This window comes from Triticum urartu, chromosome 7 (genome assembly GCF_003073215.2).
Source record: "Triticum urartu cultivar G1812 chromosome 7, Tu2.1, whole genome shotgun sequence".
In the NCBI taxonomy this organism is placed as follows: domain Eukaryota; kingdom Viridiplantae; phylum Streptophyta; class Magnoliopsida; order Poales; family Poaceae; genus Triticum; species Triticum urartu.
The window spans coordinates 351,510,510-351,537,214 of record NC_053028.1 but is presented as its reverse complement, the minus strand read 5'-3'; the positions used below and the strand labels follow the sequence as shown (position 1 = coordinate 351,537,214).

The 26,705-nt window shown below is 44.6% G+C and overlaps 1 protein-coding gene across 1 annotated transcript; it reads right to left on the bottom strand.

Annotated features, from left to right (window-relative positions):
- Nucleotides 1-21,807: 21,807 nt before the first annotated feature.
- Nucleotides 21,808-24,187, bottom strand: LOC125520320 (peptidyl-prolyl cis-trans isomerase CYP18-2). Its single transcript, XM_048685215.1, has 6 exons — nucleotides 23,923-24,187; nucleotides 23,730-23,825; nucleotides 23,562-23,623; nucleotides 23,103-23,236; nucleotides 22,275-22,359; nucleotides 21,808-22,035 (listed from the first exon to the last, which is right to left on the bottom strand). Exons 1-6 carry the CDS (start codon nucleotides 23,992-23,994, stop codon nucleotides 21,990-21,992), a joined length of 495 nt encoding a protein of 164 aa, XP_048541172.1. The 5' UTR covers nucleotides 23,995-24,187; the 3' UTR covers nucleotides 21,808-21,989.
- Between the last annotated feature and the right edge of the window lie 2,518 nt (nucleotides 24,188-26,705).

The window sequence follows — 26,705 nt, the reverse complement described above, 5'->3', positions numbered from 1 at the left end:
CCCGCGAATGCAGCAATCATGCACCTAGGGCTTTAGGGTTTATTTGTTAACGTTGCCTTTACATAACACTCATGTGTGCGAGACAGCGAGAGACCGATTGCGTCTGTGCGCCTCTTCTCTTCGTATATGTACTCCACCGTTTGTTTGGTGTCCAAAAAAATATAATAACTACTAGCAATCTGCCAATGCGTTGCCACACGATCAGAGTAGATTAATACATATTCACCAATTTGATAGAAAAAAAGTCTAGTTTTTAAATACGTATATCACTAAAAAAATGTTATGTTTAACTCAAAATATATTCCTTTGGCGGTTTTGATGAGATAAGGGAGGAATGTTGTTGGTTTAAAGATTCGAGAAGTGGTATATGTCTAATTTCTACTCTTACTAGCAAGATGCCCGTGCGTTGCACGGAACATCAAGATCTTGTGGGAGAAAAGGATGAATGAGGGAAGGACTTATCTGCAAATGTGGAGAGGAGTGTGGGTAAATTGCCATAGTTCCGTTCCTATCCGTCAGATATAAATCGGACGGCCTATATTGCAGGATGGCAGGCCCACCATCATCACCAACTATGTTTTCTATCCCTACTCTTATAAAAATCATAGTCAGTGATGATCGTGTGCCTGCCATCCTGCAATATAGGCTGTACGATCTATATCTGACGGATAGGAAGGAAACCATGGCAATTTTGCAAAAAGATACCCACACCCCTCTCCACACTTGAAAATAAGGCCTTCCCTTGTTCATCCTTTTCTCCCACAAGATAAACTACTCATACAAATGCATCTTCACGTTCCATGCAACGCATGGGCATCTTGCTAGTTGTTGCAAAAAGCCCATGTGTGTGAGAGAGAGAGGGAGAGAGCAGGAGGACGGAGTGCATGTGTGACAAAGACACAAAGAGTGTGTGTGAGAGGTATCAACTTAAAATGAGACGATAGTGTGTGTGTGCACGATCGAGAGGGCGTGTCTCAAGAAGGGAAGAAAAATCTACATAGATACAAGGAGCGGGAGAGAGACATGTATGCGATAGTGGAAGCACGAGTGTGCGGGTGTATAAACCTATCTAGAGGCTAGTCAATAAGTGTTTGTGAGAGAAATACGAGTCGGGTGCGAAAGCGAGAGTTTTGTGGGTGAGAGAGAGACGGTAGTCCGGAAGGGGAGTGGAAGTAGGAGTTGTGTGTGTGAGAGAGAGAGAGAGGGGGGGAGTTTGTCTGATCGGTAAACAAATGAATAATGTCAGTCTGGGATGGAGACGAAAAGGAGACCGCAACAAATGTTGTGTCTACAGGAGAGAGAGAGAGAGAGAGTAATTTTAGTGGTATGATTCATATCTAGAGACATATAGGGTGTGTGAGAGAATCCCATAGAGAGAAAGACAAAGTGAAAGACGAGTGGAAACTGTGTGGGTGGCGGTGAAAAAGAAAGCTTAGGTACCTAGTGATATGAGAGAACGGTAGAGACGTGAGAGATAATGAAAACCGTGTAATGTATAATGATAGGGAGAGTGACACTTCTCAAGGGAGACGTCGAGAGACCATGTTTGCGAGTATAGGAGAAACATGAAGTGAGCGTGCGGGTGAGCTGGAGAAAAGAGAGTGATAGCTACATGAAGGAGCAAGCATGCAAGAGAGATGGGCGTGAAAGGAGTGAACATAAAAGGGATTCAAATATTTCAATTCAAGATGATGATCCATGTAATCCATACTCGAACCAAAATTGATCTATCAAACATGCATACTCATATGAATTCACGCGCATCTATGTTATTTAATATGTAGATATTACTGATCCATACATTTTAGTAGAACATAATTTTGTGTAATTTTTTGAATTCAACCTTATGATTTCGAGATCATTGTATTTGTAAATCATATTATACATATAAAGGAGTAGAATTCTTTGTTGTGCTTTTGAAAGTATATATAAAAAATGATGTATATAGAATTTTATTCCAATCAAAAATGGATCCCGCCCGAAAAAAATAGAATACAAACGGGATTCGAATTGAGTTGGCACGGCAAACATGCACTCTGCAAAATTTGAACAAAGCGGGGAAAGTCTCAGTAACCGCCCGAAACCAAAATCTGTGAGATGGAAATTACTACTACCTATCCCTGCCACGCAAAGCCTATCTGCTCGATTTCTATAGGTTTCGATAGGGGTAGGTTTGTAATTTCACTCAAACATGACATAACCGCCTCTCACCCGGATTCATACACGGTGGGCGCCAAAACATAGTGTGTCCTCGGCCGAAATCGACTCCCTCCCCGATTCATACACGGTGGGCGCCAAAAACAAACTCTCGTCGGCAAATATTCGGTGTATGCGAGATTACCGTCCTATCCCCAACCGACTAATATTGCTGTGATGTAGGAAATTTGAAACAGGGGCTAAGTTTGTAAATTTCCTTGCATTTGAGAGAAGCGCACCCTGAAGACATGGTTCCCCCCTTCCTCTCCACCTCCATTTCCCCATTCGTACTCCGTGGGCGCCAAAACACCCTCTCCACCCCAGCCTCCTCCGTCTGCCACCCCATCCACCGCCGTCCTCCTCCACCATGCCGGAGCTGATACCCCGACGTCGTCGTCCATTACAAGAGATCGACCTCTCTCATCCACGGCTTCGAACCGGGATCCTTGCATCCCGTCCTCTCGCTTCATCCCTGCCATCGTCCACCTTGCCGGCGCCGCTCCTACGACCGTCTCGTCCACCGCGCCCTGCCGCCACCGTCTACCCTCCTAGATCTTCTTCCACGCCGCCGACAGCCATCGCTACCACAGCACCGTCAAATTCTCAGCATATGCATACATGGCGCCGCACCAGAGGCGGTACTCTTTCGTATCTACTCAACTTATTTATCGCATCAAGAAAATAGATCGCCACTGCTTTACTCTGATTTCTTGTCCATCACTTACTTGCTAGTTGAAAGCAAACATTGGTTGCGAAGTTGCCTTTGTCCGGTTTGCACCTTCAGATCCGCCATGGCACGCTCAACATTATACTCCCAATGCTTATGGTTTTCCCCTTTTATATTCCACACTAGTTAAATCACAGTAGACTAAATTTCAAAATTGGGTCAGTCGATTTTTCAGAGCTCGCCGGAGTTCGTCGGTGTGAACGAAGGGGCTCGGGTGGGGACTTTGGTTGTGGGGTGGGCAGTGGTGGGGCCTCGCCGAACGAAGAAAACTCGACGCGGGTGGGGCGGGGTGGGGGTGGGGGTGGCGGAGGAACACAGGCGGTGGGGGACGGTGGTTCGGCCGGCGGCCCGTGCGGTGTTCTGTATGGGAAGAATCAGAGACGAGGAAGAAGAAGGGTTAGGAGACGTAGGACCTTCATCCAACCGCCTGAAATGGTCGACTGGCCCAAATGACAAAAGTCACGCGACTTGCATGCAGACATGCCTTTATATTTAGTACCATCATTGTACCTTCTTAGCACTGCCCCTGAATCCATCAAGCTAAACAACGTGCCACTCATAATTCCAAACTTGTTGCTCAAGTACGAATCTGATGTGATGATGATCTTACTAAAACAGATAACATTTAATTTGTGATCTAATGTTCCTACTTTACTTTGAAAAAGCACGTGCACCACATATAGAGAGACAGCAGGGAGTTGCTTTCTTAATGCGCTCTGGTTCATCATGTGTGGGTACTACGCAACGAACATTTTATTATCCAAAATCTGCTTGATCTTCTTTAGCATGTTCATCTTCCGTTCTTCTTTAATAAGTAATCTCTCCATTCCTAAATACAAGTCTTTGTATAGATTCCACCATGGACTACATATGGAGCAAAATGAGTGAATCTACACTCTAAAATGTATCTGGATACATCTGTATGTGATCCATAGTGGAAATCTCTACCAAGACTTATATTTTGGAACAGAGGGAGTATGATAGTAGTATAGTATGTTCCTTGTAGTGAAGATGAGCAGGGACATTTGCAGTGTAGAGTTCTATACGGTCGGTTGGTATGGACACTTTGAACTCTTCGGGCCTCTTTGATTCGTAGGATTTTGTAAACATGGGAATAGGATTTGTAGTGGCCTGCCCACTTGAATCCTATAAGAATAGCAAGGAAATGTGGGGAGCTTTGTCGCCTTTGAGAGTTACACTGATATTAATAGTACCGCTCCTTCAGTTGAAGAGAGCTGGTATCCGAAGCCTTTCTAGCCGTACCAATACTAGCACATATATTCCAGCAAGTTCCACTTTGTTGATTTTACTCTAATGCTTACGGTTTTCCCGTTATATCTACACTATGATCTGTGTAGCTGCTTTGTGTCGCACTAGCAGCAGTCCACTCTTGAAGCTAAACACCGCAATGACTTACAAAATTGGCACCAAGGCATTGAGTGCCATTCTGAATGCAATGAAACTCATACGCTCCCCACCTATTGATTCTTGTTCAGAATATGATCCTAATGACTATTCTAACCTCGAGGAGTCAAAGGCAGATGGCATGTCCTATTCATCCATCAAGGTGCATGTTCTAATTTGGCAAGGTTTTATTGATTTCGCGTATCTTGCATATGTTGTCTTGCATTTCTTCTACTTTGTTGCACCGCCATCTGCTTAGTTTACTCATCATATATGTCGAGATGCCATGCCCATCCATTATCAATACATTTTCCATCTTTCGTCATGCCATGTTTTTCCACTCAAATGATGTTCTTGTGCATCAGACATCAAAAAGGAAGAGGGTGATTGTCGAACCTGAAGGAGCACCAGCAAAGTCCTTGAAAAACGTCGTTGTGCCAAAGAAATCAGACAACACCCCACTTATATTGGTTGTACAACCAGTGACACAAAACGTAGGACCGACTCCAGCAGACTATACCCATACTTCACTGGCCACACCACTAGCCACACCACATAGGACCTGCACTCCAGCAAAAGGTATGCCAATTTCAGTTGCCATAGCACCAGTCGTACCACAGAAAAATCCCACTCCAGCAAAAAGTACAGCAAGTCCACCGGCCGAAGAGCTATCCCAACTGTAGAGACGGCCAATTCCTGCAGATTGGAACCCCATTCCAGTTATTTCCAGTTTAAAAGACAATGCTTTCAATGTTTTTAGGGACTACGTGCATATATTCCCATCATGGGAAGATTATAGTGAAGACAAACACCATTTTCACATCTTCCTGTCCCACTTACGTGTAAGTGCTATTATTCATGGTGATTATTTTCCTGTTTTCTGCTGATTGAACAAATCAATGATTTACATTACATTGTTGTAAGTAGGCGAGGGTCAATCTGGATAGTCATGACAAGCAAAGTTTGATTGCGCTTCTCAAGGAAGCATTGCAGCAGTATTGGTGTTACCTGCTGAGGAAATCACACTTCGATGGCAAGTCTATAAACGAATTTCTGTTGAAGTCTCCTGTGGTAAATTTAGAAGACATTGAATGGAAAAACCTTGTTATCCACTGGTCTCGTTCCGAGGATGAGGTACTGTCTACGATATTGCATGACAATTTGAACTTCTACTTTTCCGCATGTGCCTTACGTATCTTTTTTGCAGGAAATCTGCTCGAAAAAAATCGGTTTGAAAAGAACGACAGGATATCACAAATATGTTGCCCGCTGCTTTGCTCTTGTTAGTACATGTTGTCATGTATCACTGTACTTGCATACATACCTGGTTCATTATGTGACAGCAATATGCATGATAGCTTGCTTATCAATTGTTCGCTCCAAATTATCTGATCTGTATGAATGGTTACATTAGTGTAGAATATATCCAATGCCAATGAAAATTTTTAGCTCTGCATTTTTCTTGTAAGTACCTGTTGTCCTTTATCAGTGTACTTATATTGACAGGTAATTGTTCATGTACCATCACTCTGCAGCTTATTTTCCTCTACCCTCCATTTTCCACACATAAGATATATATTTACTCTTACCATGAGGTTGGATAACACAGATGGTACTGAAGAAGTTTAGCTCTGCATTGCTCTTGGCTGTACCTTTTGCCTGTATCACTGTACTTACATTTATAGCTACTTGGTTATGTAGCATCACTCTTCATCTTATCTTAAATAGTCTCCATTTTTTCTTATATTGTCACATCTATATTTACTCTTAACAAAATGTAGAATAAAGGCAATGCTTATGAAGAAGATTATGTGGTAAACTTCTTGAATTTCCCCCCCCCCCCATCAGTATGGACAGGGCTTTATAGAGCGTGCCTTCACCAATAATGTAAGTTTGTCCTTCTCAAGCCTTCAAACTTTGTTGTGTGTATTTGGTTAGGCATGACTGCAACAGCTGTTTATTTTTGGTGTTTGCATTAAATCGCATGTTTAAAGTTTATTATGTAGTTCATAAACAAAAGTTTTTCCTTCTCAATTTAAGTTTTCAGTTGTACAACCAAGTTCCTTCTTCATACCATGTAAATTAAACTATACAGAGCAAGTGATCTTCTTTTGCACTGCATGTATGCTTCTGTTCTTGATCCGTAATCCAGTGGTGTGGTGAACCTACCCACTACAGCATAATGTCATATTCTGCAATGTCTTAACTATGAACAATGTCATATCATTCTACTATTATTTAAATTGTCTCTTTATTTGCCAATCTGAAATGGGATAAATTGACAGCACACTAACCATTGATACTTATGAGTTCTTGATCTGTAATCGAGTGGTGTCGTGAAGCTGCCAACTCCTTCACAATGTCATTTCCTGCCATGTCTTGACCTGAACAATACCATATTGTGTTAATACAATTTTAAACTGTGTCACTTTATTAATCAGTAAGAAATGTGATGAATTGTAAGCACTGATACTTTTATGTGTAAAACCTGTCATCTTTCTGCTTGTTTATCTTTCAGAGTGAGGAGGATATAAGTGTTAAACAAGCGCAGTCTCATCAGCTTGCTCAGCTGCTTGCGCTGCAGCTCCCCAGCAGGGCTAACCTTTCTTGAACTCTATTGAAGTGATGTCAGTTTTGTATATTATTTTGTCGGCGTGTTTAGTTGCACTGGTGTCGATCTTTGATGCCCCGTGTATGTAATCTGTTGTCTGCTTGTGCTTTATTATCACAGTGGTGAACTTTGATGCCCAGTGGATGTAATATGCCGTAATTTCTTTATTGTATAGTCTAGGTTTTTTCTTATTCACGATGTTGCAGTTATTTTACTGTATATATATATATATATATCATGTCTTCACAGTAAACCGGCCAAACCATAAAATTACGGTACATAATCGGGCCGTCATGCAATCACGATGTATGATCCGCATCATGGGCCCCGTCATCTTGGTCCGTTAGAAGGCCTAAATGTAAATTGTCCCACTAGTAGATTCGGGCCTTTAATAGGCCGAGTAAACCGCCGACCCTCTTTTCGCAAGAAAACTCAATGGGCTTTTAGGAGGCTGAGAAGTAGGTTGGGCCTGAAACGTGTCGAACAGCTCATGGGCCGGCAGCAGCCCGAAATGGACCCCGGCCCATGATTGTGCCAATCAAATCATGGGCCTTTAACAGGCCAAAATTGTCTCGGTCCTTGTTTGGCCCAATCAAATTATCGGCTGCGAGTAGGCCGGATGCAAACCGGGCCGTAGTTAGGCCCAACTATATGACGGGCTTTTAACAGGCCGAAATTAATATAGGGTGAAATGTTAAACGGGCCCTTAACAGGCCGAAACTAATATCAGGCCGAATTACTAAATGGGCCTTTAGTAAGTGGGCCCAAAAGCATAGCGTCCAGTTGACGGGCCGAATCTGATATGGGCCATAATTTAGCCCAAAGCCTCTTAAAGGGCCGGACCTGATCTGGGCCGTAATTTGTCCCAGAATGTGCTAGGCTTTTAATGGGCTGGATCTCATATGGGCCATTGTTAGGCCCGGAATGTGGCATGCCATTAATGGATCGGATCAAATATGGGCCGGCATTTGGCCCAAAACATGGTAGCCAGTTAATGGGCCGGCCTACTAGGGTCCTCAAAATCTTGTGGGCCTACAGCTGGGTCGGACCATTAATGTCGGCGAAATCTCGTGGGCCTTTAGCTGGACCGGCCCATTATGGTCCACAAAAATCTTGTGGGCCTTCACCTGGGCCGGCCCATTATGGCCCACAAAAATCTTGTGGGCCTTTACCTTGGCCGGCCCATTATGGCCCGCAAAATCTTGCGGGCCTTTAGCTGGGCCAGCCCATTATGGTCCGCAAAATCTCGTGGGCCTTTAGCTGGGCCGTCCCATTATGGTCCGCAAAATCTTGCGGGCCTTTAGTTGGGCCGGCCCATTTAAACTATATGGGCCACTTTTGGGCCGGTCCATGTGTCAACATATCATAGGCGCATCTCACCCATTGGATGAGTGACACATGTGCCAACGTGGAGCTGACACGTGTTTCCATAAGCCAATCATAATTTTACACGTGGAAAATCCCCATTGGTCCGGGCTGTTAACGGGTTATCGGATCCAAAACCGGACCCAATAGCTTAACAGTGTTCCGTTACGGTGGATGCCACATGTCGGTCACCCTTGACGAAAGCACTTCTATGACGCACGATTTATCGTCATGGAAGTGGACACTTCCGTGATGATAATTTTGGTAATGTCATGTAACACTTCTACGACAGCACAGGTATGACTATCTTGATTCTGTCATAAAATTGTCATGGATGTACATGCATGACAGAAAACATGACCTACTGTGACAAACATGTATCATCGCGGAAGTGTATTTTTTTGTAGTGTCGGGGCTCCGGAGAGGGTAATCTGTCACCATCGTCATCATCAACCTTCCTCCATCACCAATTTCATGATGCTCACCGCCGTGTGTGAGTAATTCCATCGTAGGCTTGTTGGACGGTGATGGGTTGGATGAGATTTATCATGTAATCGAGTTAGTTTTATTAGGGTTTGATCCCTAGTATCCATTATGTTCTGAGATTGATGTTGCTATGACTTTGCTATGCTTAATGCTTGTCACTAGGGCCCAAGTGCCATGATTTCAGATCTGAACCTATTATGTTTTCATGAATATATGTGTGTTCTTGATCCTATCTTGCAAGTCAATAGTCACCTACTATGTGTTATGATCCGGTAACCCCGAAGTGACAATAATCAGGACCACTCCCAGTGATGACCGTAGTTTGAGGAGTTCATGTATTCACTAAGTGTTAATGCTTTGGTCCGGTATTCCATTAAAAGGAGGCCTTAATATCCCTTAGTTTCCAATAGGACCCCGCTGCCATGGGAGGGTAGGACAAAAGATGTCATGCAAGTTCTTTTCCATAAGCTGTATGACTATATTCGGAATACATGCCTACATTACATTGATGAATTGGATCTAGTTCTGTGTCACCCTATGTTATAACTTTTACATGAGGAATCGCATCCGACATAATTATCCATCACTGATCCATTGCCTACAAGCTTTTCATATATTGATCTTTGCTTAGTTACTTTTCCGTTGCTACTGTTACAATCACTACAATACCAATACTATTACTTTTGCCACCATTACTGTTACTTCCATATTACTTTGCTACTAAATACTTTTCTGCAGATATTAAGTCTTTCAGGTGTGGTTGAATTGACAACTCAACTATTAATACTTGAGAATATTATTTGGCTCCCCTTGTGTCGAATCAATAAATTTGGGTTGAATACTCTACCCTCGAAAACTGCTGCGATCCCCTATACTTGTGGGTTATCATTGGGAAAATAGGTGCGTCACCTAGCGATGCTTCAAGGACATATGCTTTCTTGGTAGCTATGAGGATGATCCTCAAGTTACGGACCCAGTCCGTATAGTTGCTACCATCGTCTTTCAGCTTGGTTTTCTCTAGGAACGCGTTGAAGTTGAGGGCAACATTAGCATGGGCCATCTGATCTATGAGACATATTGTAAAGATATTTTAGACTAAGTTCATGATAATTAAGTTCATCTAATCAAATTATTTAATGAACTCCCACTTAGATAGACATCCCTCTAGTCATCTAAGTGATCATGATCTGAATCGACTAGGCCGTGTCCGATCATCACGTGAGACGGACTAGTCATCGACGATGAACATATCCATGTTGATCGTATCTACTATACGACTCATGTTCGACCTTTCGGTCTCTCGTGTTCCGAGGCCATGTCTGTACATGCTAGGCTCGTCAAGTCAACCTAGGTGTTTTGCATGTGTAAATTTGGCTTACACCCGTTGTATGTGAACGTTAGAATCTATCACACCCGATCATCACATGGTGCTTCGAAACAACGAACCTTTGCAACGGTGCACAGTTAGGGGGAACACTTTTATTGAAATTTTAGTGAGGGGTCATCTTATTTATGCTACCGTCATTCTAAGAAAATAAGATGCAAACATGACAAACATCACATGCCAATCATAAAGTGACATGATATGGCCAATATCATCTTGCGCCTTTGATCTCCATCTTTGAGGCACGGCATGATCACCATCATCACCGGCATGACACCATGATCTCCATCATCGTGTCTTCATGAAGTTGTCTCGCCAACTATTACTTCTACTACTATGGCTAACGGTTGGCAATAAAGTAAAGTAATTACATGGTGTTTTCATTGACACGCATGTCATACAATAAATTAAGACAACTCCTATGGCTCCTGTCGGTTGTCATACTCACCGACATGCAATTTGTGATTCCTATTACGAGAACATGATCAATCTCATACATCACATATATCATTCATCACATCCTTTTGGCCATATCACATCACATAGCATACCCTACAAAAACAAGTTAGACGTCCTCTAATTGTTATTGCATGTTTTACGTGGTTGTTATGGGTTTCTAGCAAGAACGTTTCTTACCTACGCAAAAGCCACAATGGTGATATGCCAATTTCTATTTACCCTTCATAAGGACCCTCTTCATCAAATCCGATCCGAATAAAGTGGGAGAGACAGACACCCGCTCGCCACCTTATGCATCAAGTGCATGTCAGTCGGTGGAACCAGTCTCACGTAAGCGTACGTGTAAGGTCGGTCTGGTCCGCTTCATCCCACAATGCTGCCGAATCAAGATAAGACTAGTAACGGTAAGCAAATTGAACAAATCATCGCCCACAACTACTTTGTGTTCTACTCGTGCATAGAATCTATGCATAGACCTAGCTCATGATGCCACTGTAGGGGAACGTAGTAATAATTCAAAATTTTCCTACGTGTCACCAAGATCAATCTAGGAGATGCTAGCAACGAGAGAGAGAGAGGGAGTGCATCTTCATACCCTTGAAGATCGCTAAGCGGAAGCATTACAAGAACGCGGTTGATGGAGTCGTACTCGCAACGATTCAAATCGCGGAAGATCCGATCAAGCGCCAAACGAATGGCGCCTCCGCGTTCAACAGACGTACATCCCGGGGACATCTCCTCCTTCTTGATCCAGCAAGGGGAGAGGAGAAGTTGAGGGAGATCTCCGGAAGCACGGCGTCGTGGTGGTGGAGCTTGCAGTTCTCTGGCAGGGCTTCGCCAAGCACTACGGAGGAGGATGTGTTGGAGAGGGGGAGGGATGCGCCAGGGGAAGGGTGTGGATGCCCTCCCAGCCCCCTCTATTTATAGGGTGAAGGTGAGAGGGGGCCGGCCCCTTAGATCCCATCTAGAGGGGGCGCGGCGGCCAAGGGGGGAACTTGCCCCCCAAGTTTGGTGGGAGGCGCCCCTACCCCCTAGGGTTTTCAACCCTAGGCGCCTTAGGCCCTTGGGGGCGCACCAGCCCACTAGGGGGCTGGTTCCCACCCTTGTTCATCCCACTTGGCCCACCGGGGCAGGTGGCCCCACCCGATGGACCTCCGGACACCTTTCGGTGGTCCCGGTACAATATCGATAACCCCCGAAACTATTCAGGCGACTAAAACTGGACTTCCCATATATAAATCTTCACCTCCGGACCATTCCGGAACTCCTCGTGATGTCTGGGATCTCATCGGGACTCCGAACAACCTACGGTAACCACATACTATTTCCCATAACAACTCTAGAGTCACCGGACCTTAAGTGTGTAGACCCTACGGGTTCGAGAACCATGCAGACATGACCGAGACATCTCTCCGGCCAATAACCAACAGCGGGATCTGGATACCCATGTTGGCTCCCACATGTTCTACGATGATCTCATCGGATGAACCACGATGTAAAGGATTCAATCAATCCTGTATACAATTCCCTTTGTCTACCGGTATGTTACTTGCTTGAGATTCGATCGTCTGTGTAACGCCCCGAGACCGTTGCGCCAGGTGTCTTCCAGTTATCCGTTGTTGTTGCCTTGTCATTCGCTTGCGTGTTGCATCTTGGTCATGTCGTCATGTGCATTGCATCATCATGTTTTCAAAACTTGCATCCGTCCGGGTTCCCCTGTTCTCTTCGCTGTCCGTTCTGAGCCCAGACACACTTGCACGCGCCCGCAGCACCTCTGAAATAGTATTTTATAAGTTGCCAGAAAATGTTCTCGGAATGGGATAAAAGTTGGCGTGCGGTCTTATTATAGTGTAGATAGACTGCCTGTCAAGTTTCGTCGTATTCGGAGTTCATTTGATAGCCCAACCGTTAAACATATAGCTGCAATATAGTCGGTCTATCGTCAGACGTTACCGGTCTCCGAAAATTATTGTCGGGCTTTCCCTCTCTTTCCTCCCTAGACCATCTACACAGCCCACTACCAACCGCCAGGCCCCGAAACCCCTCTTTGCACAGTGCATCGACCCCTCGCGCGTGTCCGAAACTTACTCGAACCCGACCCGGACAGTCGTTACCGATGGGTCCGGATCAACACCTATCATCCTCCAAATATATGTGGTTTCTTCATTGGACTCCCCTAACCCATTTTTTTCCCGGTCGTTGGATAGCGATCGGATGGCTGCGAAGCCCCCTCAGACATGAAAAACCTAGCCCTCCATGCTTTAAAAAGACGGCCTAGGCCTCCAGATTTGGAAACCCTACCCCCTTCCAGAAAATTTGCTCCTGCCCACTCCACCCCACCACTTGTCGCCCCTGTCTCCACCTCCAGTCGCGCGGCCCTGCGAAGCCCATCACGAGCCCGCCTGGGCCTGAACCGTGCCGCCGCCCGTACGCCGTTGCTCCCCACACCAAGTTCGCCCGCACCAACCTCCCCGAGCGCCTCCTCCTGCTCGACCCCGCCGCCTCGCCGCCGCCCTCCTCCGGCGACCGGATCCCGTCGGAGCACCGCCGGAATAGGCCGACCTTGCCTCCCTTCTCTTTCTCCCCCATTTGCTCTCTATGTCCCTCACCTGTGGTCTCTCTCTTTTCCCCCATGGACAGGAGCTCACCGCCGGCCATGTTTGTTGCGCCACCACCCGATCTGCTTCATCTTCGTCGAGATCCGGGCAGCCCTGTGCTAGATCCGGCGAACTCCTCCCGTTCCTGTCGCTCCATCCTCCTGCGGAGTTGCCCGCGCCGCCGCGGCTCTGGTTCCTATCGAGCAGAGGACGCACGCTAGTCCCAGCCACGTTGACCATGTCCTGCCTCTTCCAGCGAGGCCCAGCTATGCACACATTCGGCGCTAAGGCCCAGCGCACCAGCCGGCCACTGCTCCATCGAACCGGCCCACGAGGCCTGGTGAGCAGCCCCCGCCCCTGTGCACTTTTGGGCCGGCCAGATTCGGCCCATAGACGTTTTTTTCGTTCTGCGAATTTATCTATTTTCCTGTGCCTGCATAATTACAGAAAATGCCCTTGTTTCAAATTGTTAATAACTAAATAACCGTGCATCGGATTAAAATGATCTATATATGTAAAATGCTTAGAATTTCATCTGGTTTCATGCCATGCAACTTTCAACCATGTTTAAAATGTTTAAAATGATGTTTGCATATAATTTGCCTATTGCCATGTTAAAATGCTTTATTTCATAACTAAATAACCGTAGCTCAATTTTAAATAATCTTTATATGCATATGGGGATTTTCCGGAATTGTTGCTTGTTGTTCCGGCCTCATTTAAACTTGCCTAGATAGGTAGTTTTATTATGCTTCACCCCTTGCCATGCTAACCAACATTTAATATTGTTGAGTACATAAACGGGAGAGAACTAAATAAGTCATGTGGTGTTTCGTCAATATGCAACTAGTTTCATATTGAGCTCCACTTAACTTGTAGTTTTGTTTGTGCACTTTGCCATGCCATGCCTCTTTAAACCGGACATGCATCATACTTGGTTGTGCATCGTGCCATGTTTATGTGATGGTTGTTCACCTTGTTGCTTGCTTCTTTCTGGTTTGCTTCTCTTGTGAGCTTCGGTTTCGGTCCGGAGTTGTGAGGATTTCGTTCGACTACGTTGGGTCGTCTACTTCTTGGACTCGTTCTTCTTCCTTGCAGGATCTCGGGCAAGATGACCATACCCTCGAAATCACTTCTATCTTTGCTTGCTATTTGTTCGTTCTATCGCTATGTCGCGCTACCTACCACTTGTTATATCATACCTCCCGTATTGCCATGTCAATCCTCTAACCCACCTTCCTAGCAAACTATTGTTTGGCTATGTTACCGCTTTTTCTCAGCCCCTCTTATAGCATTGCTAGTTGCAGGTGAAGTTGAAGTTTGTGCCATGTTGGAACATGGATATGTTGGGATATCACAATATCTCTTATTTTAATTAATGCATCTATATACTTGGTAAAGGGTGGAAGGCACGTCCTTATGCTTGGTGTTTTGTTCCACTCTTGCCGCCCTAGTTTCCGTCATACCGATGTTATGTTCCTTGATTTTGCGTTCCTAACGCGGTTGGGTGTTATGGGAACCCCTTGACAGTTTGCTTTGAATAAAACTCCTCCAGTAAGGCCCAACCTTGGTTTTACATTTGCCTAACAACCTAAGCCTTTTTCCCTTGGGTTTCCAGAGCCTGAGGGTCATCTTTATTTTAACCCCCCCCCTGGGCCAGTGCTCCTCTGAGTGTTGGTCCAAAACAGAGCCACTTGCAGCGCCACCTCAGGGAAACTTGAGGGCTGGTTTTAGCTGTGCGTAGTGTTCATCCGGTGTGCCCTGAGAACGAGATATGTGCAGCTCCTATCGGGATTTGTCGGCACATCTGGGCGGATTTGTTGGTCTTGTTTTACCATTGTCGAAATGTCTTGTAACCGGGATTCCGAGACTGATCGGGTCTTCCCGGGAGAAGGAATATCCTTCGTTGACCGTGAGAGCTTGTGATGGGCTAAGTTGGGACACCCCTGCAGGGTATAAAATTTCGAGAGCCGTGCACGCGGTTATGTGGCAGATGGGAATTTGTTAATGTCCGATTGTAGAGAACTTGACACTTAACTTAATTAAAATGCATCAACCACGTGTGTAGCCGTGATGGTCTCTTCTCGGCGGAGTCCAGGAAGTGAACACGGTCTTGTGTTATGCTTGAACGTAAGTAGTTTTAGGATCACTTCTAGCTTCACGACTGTTGTGTTGCTTCTCTTCTCGCTCTTATTTGCGTATGTTAGCCACCATATTTGCTTAGTGCTTGCTGCAGCTCCACCTCATTACCCTATCCTACCCATAAGCTTAAATAGTCTTGATCTCACGGGTGTGAGATTGCTGAGTCCTCGTGACTCACGAATACTTCCAAACAGTTGCAGGTGCCGACGATACCAGTGCAGGTGTCGCAACCGAGCTCAAGTGGGAGCTCGATGAAGATCTTGATTGTTGTTATGTGTCTTTTCTAGTTGATCAGTAGTGGAGCCCGGTTGGGACGATCGGGGATCTAGCAATTGGGGTTGTCTTGTTTTATTTTGGTTTCATAGTCGGACCTTTGATTGTACTCTGGATGATGTATGTTTAACTTGTTGTTTGTGTGAAGTGGCGATTGTAAGCCAACTCTTTATCCCTTTCTTATTCAGTACATGGGATTGTGTGAAGATTACCCCACTTGCAACTAAACCACCATGCGGTTATGCCTCTAAGTCATGCCTCGACACGTGGGAGATATAGCCGCATCGTGGGTGTTACAGTCTGTATCTCTATACCTCGTTCAATCTCGTTGCCGGCAAGTCACTTTACTCGTTCTCTAATGCATGATCCTGTGACTAACTCCTTAGTCACATTGAGCTCGTTATGATGATGCATTTCCGTGTGGGCCTAGAAATACCTCTCCGTCATACGGAGTGACAAATCCAAGTCTTGATTTGTGCCAACCCAACAAACACTTTTGGAGATACATGTAGTGCACCTTTATAGCCACCCAGTTATGTTGTGACGTTTGGTAAACCCAAAGCATTCCTACGGTATCCGGGAGTTGCACAATCTCATGGTCTAAGGAAATGATACTTGACATTAGAAAAGCTTTTAGCAAATGAACTACACGATCTTGTCCTATGCTTAGGATTGGGTCTTGTCCATCACATCATTCTCCTAATGATGTGATCCCGTTATCAACGACATCCAATGTCCATGGTCAGGAAACCATGACCATCTATTGATCAACGAGCTAGTCAACTAGAGGGTTACTAGGGACATATTACGATCTATGTATTCACACATGTATGGTTCCTGGTTAATACAATTATAGCATGAACAATAGACAATTATCATGAACAATGAAATATAATAATAACCACTTTATTATTGCCTCTAGGGCACATTTCCAACATTGGGTCCTTGAGTGGATGACAGGTGATGTTCATCACGAAGCCAAAGCTCAAGATATCATCGAGCTTACTTCCCTGCCCACTCCAGGTGAGTTGTACGAACCTGGTTGTCAGCTTCATCAGAATGAGCTGCAGAGTATTTTTCAGAAGCCAGAGCCAAATATGAGCCAGATTCTTAGCATGATGAAGCCATTGCCACAAGATGCCGAATACGCAAAGGAGTTCTTTGTTAAGGACCTAGAGTACTTGCCACGCACAGTGTACCACATTCTAAGGCTTACTCTCTGGTCCATCAAAGGAAATGCTTCTGAAGCTAAACTTGAAGGTGCTATGAAGACTTTGGTGTTCTATATTATTAGTGCATCAGATTCAACACTCAGGATTTCTTCATCAGACAACTTGATGCTTCTGGGATTGATCTGTTTGGTCTGAAATTCTATTCTCCATGGGTGATGCACCTGATCAAGCTTCATTCCACCATTGACTATCAGCCTTCAGCGCGCAACCATGTTGTCTTTCTGCCTGAAGTTGATATGTCCATTGAAGCCATCTACCCTGAGCCTACCAAGAAGCCACTCCACCTTCAGAATGCTAAATTTCAAAGCTTCACACAGCCAATCGAAGGAATCCATGTGCCCAATGCTGCAACTCCTGCATACCCTCTAGCTGGCAACATGCGCTTTCCGCACCACGCCAATACTGAAGCCAGTGCAAGCACAATTGCTCAAAGGACCCAGAAGCGTCCTCGTGTCCTCAACGACCGTGAGCTTCTGGTGGCTTTACATCAGAAGCATGATAGGCATCATGACTGGCTGAAGCGTCAGATGCAGAGTCTCTTGGTGGATGTCAATCGAATTCGCAACTTGGCGACCAAGAACTCGTTTGTTGCACATAAAGCCTGTAGGCGGTCCTGGATGAGCCTCACAATGCTCTGTACTGAAGAAGATCTTCACGAAGATGGCTTCATAAAGAACTTCAAGTTTGACTCCAGGCCTCCTCAAAATGCAAGCTGGCGTCGCACTCCCTCTATCGAAGATTCTGAGCATTCATCTTCGGCTGCAACTGTTGTTTCGAGAGTCGTCGATGAAGAAGATGACACCACTTCCCCAACCTTGGTTGCACTGCATCATGATACTGCGTCAGGCCCGTCTGCACCACCAAACTCCAACGTCGACCCTGCTCCATCGTCTACTCCAACTGGGAACGAGTAGATCCTCTCTGCCTTCAAACATTTTTGGTCATTACTGACAAAAGGGGAGAAGCATATGAGGTTGATAGTCTTCAAGCGGGTCCATATGGGTGGTTGCATTATTTTTGCTAAGTTCTTACAACTCTCATTTTGAAACTATTTGGTTTTTGAGTTGTAACACTTAAACTTGATGGTCGTCTGCTATGTCTTACTGCTACTTTGTGATGCGATGATAAATTCCGCATGAAGTCATTCTGCAGACGCCCATTTTTCATTGTGCATGTCATTATCTTTGTTACTCTTATATATGCATGATGAATTGTCATCGCAAGTTGTAGAGGATCTCCACAAAGTAAAACCTGCCATGTGCATTTGCATTCAAAAGCAAACTACTTATATGCACACCTTCAGGGGGAGCCTTTTTGCAACTTATGAAGACAATGCCCTTATCCTTCACTCTCACATACTTTTATCCCCGTTGAAAATTTCAACCAGTTTGTCATCAATCACCAAAAAGGGGGAGATTGTAAGTGCATCTAGTGCCACCCCTAGTTGGTTTTGGAGTATTGACGACAAACTTGGTTGAGGGACTAATGTGTTTGTGAGAATTGCAGGATAACACAGGTAGTAGTCCCTTATTGATTTCGTTTACCTACCAAAGATGAACCCTAAAAATGTGTGAAGACATTGAAGACAATGGTGGTCTGTGAAGACATTCAAAGTGAAGATTATGACGTGAGAAGACATTCATGTGAAGACTATGGAGTGCTAAGACATAGTTGTTTCGTAGTTTCCTTTTCTTCTTTGTTGAGTCATAGGAACCACCGTACTGTTAAGTAGGGTCCAAGTGAACAAAGTCAGAGTAACTGAAGTGATGCTCAACCAAAATCCTATGTCTTCGAGCGAATACAATGAGAGCAAATCATATCCAGAGCTGGATGAGTCAACTTTACTTGTAGCCCAAGTCAAGATGCCGCATGTGTTTGAAATCCGACCGTTGGACACGTGTCGGTTCCTTAGTGACCCAGGGTCATTTCGGACATATCATGTCGGGTTGCCTCCGGGCTATAAATAGCCCACCCCTACACCATAAATTGGTGGCTGCTCAGAGTTAGTGCACGACTTTTGTCGTTTGAGAGCAACCCACCTCCGAAGCATTTGAGAGAGAGATCCTTGCGAGGACAAAGCCCAAAATGCCCAGAGCCAAAGAGTGTTACGCATCACTAAAGTCATTCTGTCCGCGTGACTTGAAGACTTGTTACACTTGAGGACTGTGAATCCTCTAGCCGGTTAGGCGTAGCGTTCCGAGCATCCAAGAGCCATTGTGGATTGCCAGTGAACGAAGTCTGTGAAGATTTGGAAGTCTACCTTGAAGACTTACCAGAGTGATTGGGCGAGGACTGGGTGTCCTTAGCTCAAGGGGAATAAGGTGAAGACACGGTCTTTTGAGTTAAATCTCAGGCTCCCTAACTAGACGTACAGTTGTCACAGCAACTGGAACTGGTCTACCAAATCTCTGTCTTCACCAAGCAACTGGTTCTACCTCCCACTTCCCTTTACTTTACAGTTTGTCTTCGTGAAGTCATTGCCTGCTTGTTTGATCTGATTGACTTCACTAAGTGAAGACTGTTTACTATTTGGCTTCATACTGTCTTCCATCATAATCCATTCTACCTAGCTGTTGATAGTCTTCGTGCTTTCACTTCATTGCATTCTTGACTATGGCTTGTCTAGTGTAGCCTTCCTTCCGCTACATATCAATAGGCTCATTTATACTGTTTGTCTTCAAGACCTTATATTCTGAAGACTTTCATAAAAATCGCCTATTCACCCCCCCCCTCTAGTCGATAACTAGCACTTTCACAATCAATTGCCACCAGTTAGAGGGTTGGAGAAACGGAGCGAAGCCACAGAATAACACGGAAGAAGATGTCGAAGTTTCCACACCAATAGACAGCCAATAACTCTCCTTGAAAGACACATGGACTATCAAAATTTGAAGAAACCAACAGATCTAGGGACACAAACTCGTACAGGCCCTTCGTTGGCGCCGGATCGGACGTCATCGAGGTAGGGAGAGACCGGATATACCTTATTTCAACGCACCATTGCCGCTACCACCTCTTTGATGTCATCGGAGAACCAAAAACCTAAGACAAAAAAGAGACATACATATGGGTCCCTAGTCATCTTGCCGCTGACGAGGCCACCAGACAAGAAAGAGGAAGGGGGCCGAGGCAGGGGCATGTAGGGAAGTGATGTCGGCTAGGGTTGGGAACCAAAAACTAGCGTCATGTAGGATAATTGTTGAGTTGGAAGAGAGGACGGTTTGCATCTAAGAGATAATTACTCATATAATATGTTTTGTTGTCTTTCTTGATGACACTAAATGTGTACGTACAATGCACATTAATATTAGACACGTTTATATTAGCCAGGACATTAGTTATGCATAATTGCATGACTATATTGGATAGGATATCAAGTACGAATTAATTATATGATTAGAATAGATGTTGATATTTGGTATGATATTGATTACATGCTAAACATGTCGAGCGCTCACCATTAAAGTAATATAGGTCATGGTGGACTTTGAATTAATATGATTTGATGACCGAGATTAATTGGATCTACCCATTTGAATCTTTTTTATACTGGTATATATATATATATATATATATACACACACACACATATATATATATACATATATATATATATATATGCAATATACAAGAGAAGTTCTTTTTATCAACATGTATATGACTATAGAGCATGCCCAACAAGTCTGCTAAAAATAGTTATATGGGTGCACATATCATTTAGGGGATGTTTGTAGGTGAGGTGCTTTAGTAGTTTCCTACACATTTTCCCCTATATTCTTTTTTAATTTCTCTTTAAACTAGCATACATATGACACATATATGTTACATTGTGATGATAGTGATCTAAAGCACATCTAGTAGGTCTTCATGCTTTGATCGGTCCTTGGTACTGGTCAATGCTCACACTTTCCATGCCATGACTAATACGTTATCCTCATCTGTGGAGAAGTTGCTCCCTCTACTTTTCTTTTGGAAGCAACATCAACTTAGATCATCATCACCTCTCACGTCGTTGTTCTAGAGACTAAGTCCCCCACTTTGTGGACTCGAATTTGAACTGCACAGATATATCTGACTTCCAACGGGTGTCCTGATTTTTCGATGAGACGTAGTTATCAATTTTTGTGGAGTCAACTTTGATGACCCGACTACAAATGTGCGACGATGCTGCGCTTTAGCAACCGCTAAAACAATCTCTTGAAGGTTATTGACCACGTCAGAGCATGATAAACTTAACCATGAAGGTCTAATTCCTGCAAGCAATCGAAGGATAAGCAAGAACTATGATAAAAGCAATCTGATGAGTGCCACTCCGGACGCCACCAACAACCACGCCGTCACCAGAATCCGAGCTCGAGGAGGGATTTTACGGGAGATCCCATACCCCACAACACTCCAGATTCACTCCACCTCCGAAGTTCCACTGACTCTGGTCGCAATTTTCAGGCCTAGACCCGCACTTTCTCTAAATTTAAGCTGAATTCAACAAATGATCAGGATAAATTCAACCAGAGGCCGTAGCATGCCTCCGATAGCCAGGGTTTACAACCCAATTTACATAAGCATAACCCGGAATGGAGAGAAGGAGAGGCTTTATAGCCATTACGGATGAGCGGGTGAAAAGCAAACAGAGAGGTGCCCGAAAGTGAACAACGACGCGGGAGCTTCTCCATACTGTCGGATGAAGAATCAACGAGCGAGATGGCATCATGCCGGCAAACTGTTATTGTAACATGAGAGCCGCAGGATAACCAATCAATGGCTCAAAAACCATCCGAAACACGGAAACAGGGAGCTCCATTTCTTCAGATAAGGGAACTGACAAATGGCACTAGTAAAATCTGTCGTTTCCCATGTAAAACAGTGTCGGCTTAACCTGCTGTGGAGGAATGGTTTAGCAAAGTATAATATCGCACGATGCACAGCAAAGATAACTAATCATATTTTTTTTTGGTACTCGTCAAATGATCATATGCAAGCAAGATTCATCGTTAAAAAAAGGAACACCAAAGTACAAGTTGACATTACAAGACCTCCCAGTCAAACTGGGAATACATGCTCATGTGAAACAGCTACAACCAAAGATTAAGAGTTCCATGACAACAGCCGTGCTTCAATCTTTAACAACAGTCTGCAGGATTTTCACTTCATGGATGGGCCTGGACAAAGTAATAAATCCGAGTTAGATCCAACACTTCAACAACATCGGTTTCCATGGAAACTTTCAAATCTCGATCCCATGGTTAATACTGGACACCATAGATGAATTGAGATGAGAGATCATGTGCCTTTGCATTTACACAAACGATAATAGATAGATATACGGCAAGCCCTAGTGTGCATGGGGTTCGCTGCCTGGTGTGGTCATGTAAACATATGGATATAGTTGAAGTGTTACCTATCATTTTTGTCGGTCTGAATACTTCCAAGGCGCTTAACAATTTCCATTCCTCTGGATACTCTCCCAAAAATTGTGTGCTTACCTGGAACATTAAATTACGTTAGTTCATTGGCGTGCAAGAACAATGTGATGATGCAAAGCTCAACATGGACAATTCCCGCAAGGAAGAAGAAAAACGGTAAGGTGGCACAATCTATGATGTCCAATTCAGATGTGACCATATTTCATATTTCCGATCCTGGCTAGTAAAATTTCCTAGGATTGGCAATGACGAGGAAAACATGGCTATGCTGGTCCCATATTTCAAGGACAATATGAGTTAAGCTTGAACAATAAAGTAATTCTCCAAAATGCTCTTAAATATCAAGCCATCTTAGTTCCACTTCTCTGTAATCATTATGAGATCCAATTAATCAATCTGTTAAATAAAGGACCCTGATAAGTGTCGAACATCAGGTACAAGCACATGGCAACTCCGAACGCTTTTTATGGCAAGTTTAGTTACGTGAGGATGGCAACTTTAGTTGGCAAGCATGACAACTTGCGTGCTTCAGTTTATTTTTAACAGAAACTTGCCGTGTGTCACTGGAATTTGCCATCCTTGCGTGACTGGAATTGCCATCGAAAAACGTCAGGGCCGGAGTGCCATGCACCTGACGTGTGGCACTCATCATTTCCAAGCTTCCAGGTGAACCAGAAAAATGCTATCGACGAATCCATGTGTGGAACGAATTCAAGGGCATGGGGAAAACCCAAACCCTGGTCCAATAAAGCAAACAGGCAAGAACAACAACATAGGGCGGAGTTTTGAAATGCTAGTCTCACCATCCAGTGATTGACAAGGTGCAAGAGTGATGAAGAACTGGCTCCCGTTTGTATTCGGACCAGCGTTTGCCATTGATAGAATCCCAGCCCCGGTGTGCTTCAGATCTGGCCTTATCTCGTCCTCAAATTTTGCTCTGCAAAGACAGCAACAATGTCCATATGTCAACCTTAGGATCCAAACATCAACGAATCAACCCTCACACTGCCAACCTATGGCTGATGGACAATACACATATTTAGCTTCTTGCCAAGCAACAAACTCCGGCAGGCCGAAAACAATGCTATGTATAACAGCGACCGAGATATTCCTACACAATTGCTAATTTGTAACACAGCCTTATCCAGATTAAACGGTAAACAGCATTAACGAGCTTCCTCTAGCCTAGAGTGACACTTGAATAACCTCGACCCGAGAAGAAAGACAAAGCTATTTAAGATGGGATGGATTTGGTAACTCACCCGTAGATGGATTCGCCGCCCCTGCCTGTTCCACTAGGATCCCCACCTTGCACGATGAAATCCTGCATCAACACCACCTGATGAGGAACACCGCTCGCCCAACGGAGCAGGCGTAGAGAACTTGCGTGCCAGACGAGAAGGGAGCATGGAGGGAAAGTGAGTACGGACCTTGATGATGCGGTGGAAGACGACGTTGTCGTAGTATTTGCGGCGCGCGAGCTCGACGAAGTTCCTGCAGGTCTTGGGCGCGTGCTTGTGGTACATCTGCCGGGTTGGAGCACGTAGCAACAAAATCGACCCGACTGTCAGCACCAGCAACACGAAGAAGAAAAAGGGAAGAGAAATTTCCGGCTTCCCGTACCTCGACGGTGAAGGCGCCCATGGAGGTCTCCAGGGTGACCTCCGGAGTCCCTCCGTCGTCGCCGCCCCACATCTTGAGGTGGCGACAGGCGAGACAAGAGACGGTGGCGGCGGCGCGACAAAGGGAAAGGGAGCCAGAGGGGGACGGCGGCGGCGAGTGGACTGGCGGCACGATGGAGAACAAGTACTGGGTCCGGCCTACCAAGAGACCGCAAAGCTTCAAGAGCCCAGCTAAAAAGGCGTTCGTTGCAAAAGGGGAAAAACTCGAAGCCCCGGCCCAATACGAGTCTTCTTCTTCTTCTTCTTCTTCTTCTAGTAAACCTATTACTAAAAAAAATAGAGCAAAGTAAAAGGATGGATTGAGGAAAATTTCTCGTCAGCTAAGGAGATATTGGTCAAATCTGTGGCACAGACGATGTCAGTTTTCTTCAAGTCATGTTTTAAGTTGCCAAGAGTTTTGTGTGACCACCCTAATAAACAGAGGCGGAGCCTCTCGGGGACAATTCCGGGCTCTGCCCCCCCCCCCTCCCCTCTTCCAAAGTGCAAACTTTTCAACAATGTATACAGATCGTTCTAGTCCAGTGCCCCAGCTTATCATGTACTTGATTGAATTGGAGAGTACGTGCATAGCTAGCTTGATCGACTTTTGTATCGTGAAGCTTCACATGTGTAAAGCTCTCTAGGTGAAAACCCTCGGCAACAACTCGTGTGATAAGCTAAAACATACACATATTGGGACGTTCGTCTCTTATTTTCCCTATAATTCAACGTCATCTCTTCGTGATGCGTCTCCATCTATGGCGATTTAATTTCTAAGTCATCCGCCCAATTCCCTTATTTTCCTTCTCGGCTTGGGCTTCCATCCGTCGCACGGACGTCGGCCCAACTACTTTGTGCCACATATGCATGGACCTACCAAAGGAATCAAGAAGCAAAATGTATTTGATTGGCGCGTAATTTCATGTGAGCCGCACTTGTTTTCATATGTATTTTGCTTTTATTTTGAATTTTGTCCCCCCCCCCTTATTGTTGGTCACGCTCCGCCACTGCTAATAAAATAATCTGGCAATTCTGGTGGGAAAGTAAAGCAGGACAACATAAACCAGCATGGTTTTTTAGGAAGGCATGACACAACCGAACTATATGGGAGAATTGGGTTTCAAAGATTTCAAGTTGTTCAACTTAGCTCTCTTAGCTAGGCAGTCACAACGCATACTTCAGTTTCCTGATCTTTTGTTGAAAAAAATGCTTAAAGCTATTTAATTTCCATCTGGCACTATTATTCCAGCAGAGCTGGGCAACCACCCTTCTCAAATTTGACGCTCGGTGCTTGAAGGAAGAGATGTTCTTGGCCAAGGTTTAATTAGAAGGATCAGAGATGGTGAGTTCGAGAATTTGGGCTCATAATTGGATTCCCAGGGATGAAAAATATGATACATATTGCTTGTATTTCGGCTGTACCACCAACTTATGTCAGTGAGCTCATTGATAGTACGGGTGCTATATGGAGGCTTGATGTGATTGAGCAAACGTTCTTACCCTTTGATGCAGTTACAATTATGAGCATACCTCTTTGCACAAGGAAGGTTGAGGACTTTTGGGCATGGAACTTTGAAAACAATGGAAATTTTACCGTAAGGTTGGCGTATCGTATGCTAGTCACAACGAAGAAAAGACGGGAGGATTGGCTAGAAGGCCGTGCATCTTCCTCTGATCATGTTACAGATTCCAAACCGTGGAGTAAGTTATGGAATGTGGATGTTCCAAAGAAGCTTCAAACTTTTTGTGGAGGCTAGCTAAGCACTCATTGCCTTTTGAGGATGTTCGACACCACAGGAAGATGTCACAGTCCGATTGTTGTCAAGTTTGTGGTGCTAGAGACTCGTGTCGTCATTCGCTACTTGAGTTCACAATGGAAAGATGCGTATGGATGTTGGTCGATGAGGACCTTGCAGAACACCTGATAGTAGCGAGTGAACCTAATGCCAAATAGTGGTTGCTTTCCATGTTTGATGTCTTACACTCTAGGCCATAGGGACAGCAAGAAGAAAATCAATCCATGAGGGGGTCTTCCAAAGTCCCTTTGCAACTCATCTTTTCGTTGAACGTTTTATTTATGAGATGGGTAGTCTAAAGGTCCCTGCGTGAGAAGGCCTGGCCACAGTTCGAGCTCCAAGGCAACAACAGGCATGGAATCCTCCACCTTCAGGGATAGCAATGATCAAAGTCGACGGTGGCCTCTCTCGGAGTGGCAAGACCGATGTTGTTTCAATAGTTTGTCACAACCATGATGGCTTATATATTGGATCTTCAGTTGTTCTTTTCCCGAGAGCCATAGACTCGACATATCTGCAAGCCATGGTTTGCCATGAAGCTCAGGCTTTAGCCATTGATCTGTTGCGGGATGACATCATTATTCCATGTGACTACTAGTAGGTAGTTCAAGATATTAAGACTAATTCTGAAGGTAGACATAACCCAATTATTAGAGAGATTAAAGAGAATTTACATCTGTTTAGAAAATGTGAGTTTATTTGTGAAGGTAAGGAGAGTAACAAGAAAGCACATAGTTTGGCCGAATTTTGACTTTCTTCATATGAGGTTCGCCACTTGTGGCTTGATGCACCTCCATGATCCGGTTTGTATTTGATTAAACATTTTGATTGATCAATAAAGTTATCCATTACCGCTAAAAAAGCCTATTATACAAGGTGCATAGGTCCCCACACGACTCATTCATTCGTTGAACGGTCCATCCCGGAGCTTGAAACCTTAAGAGCATTG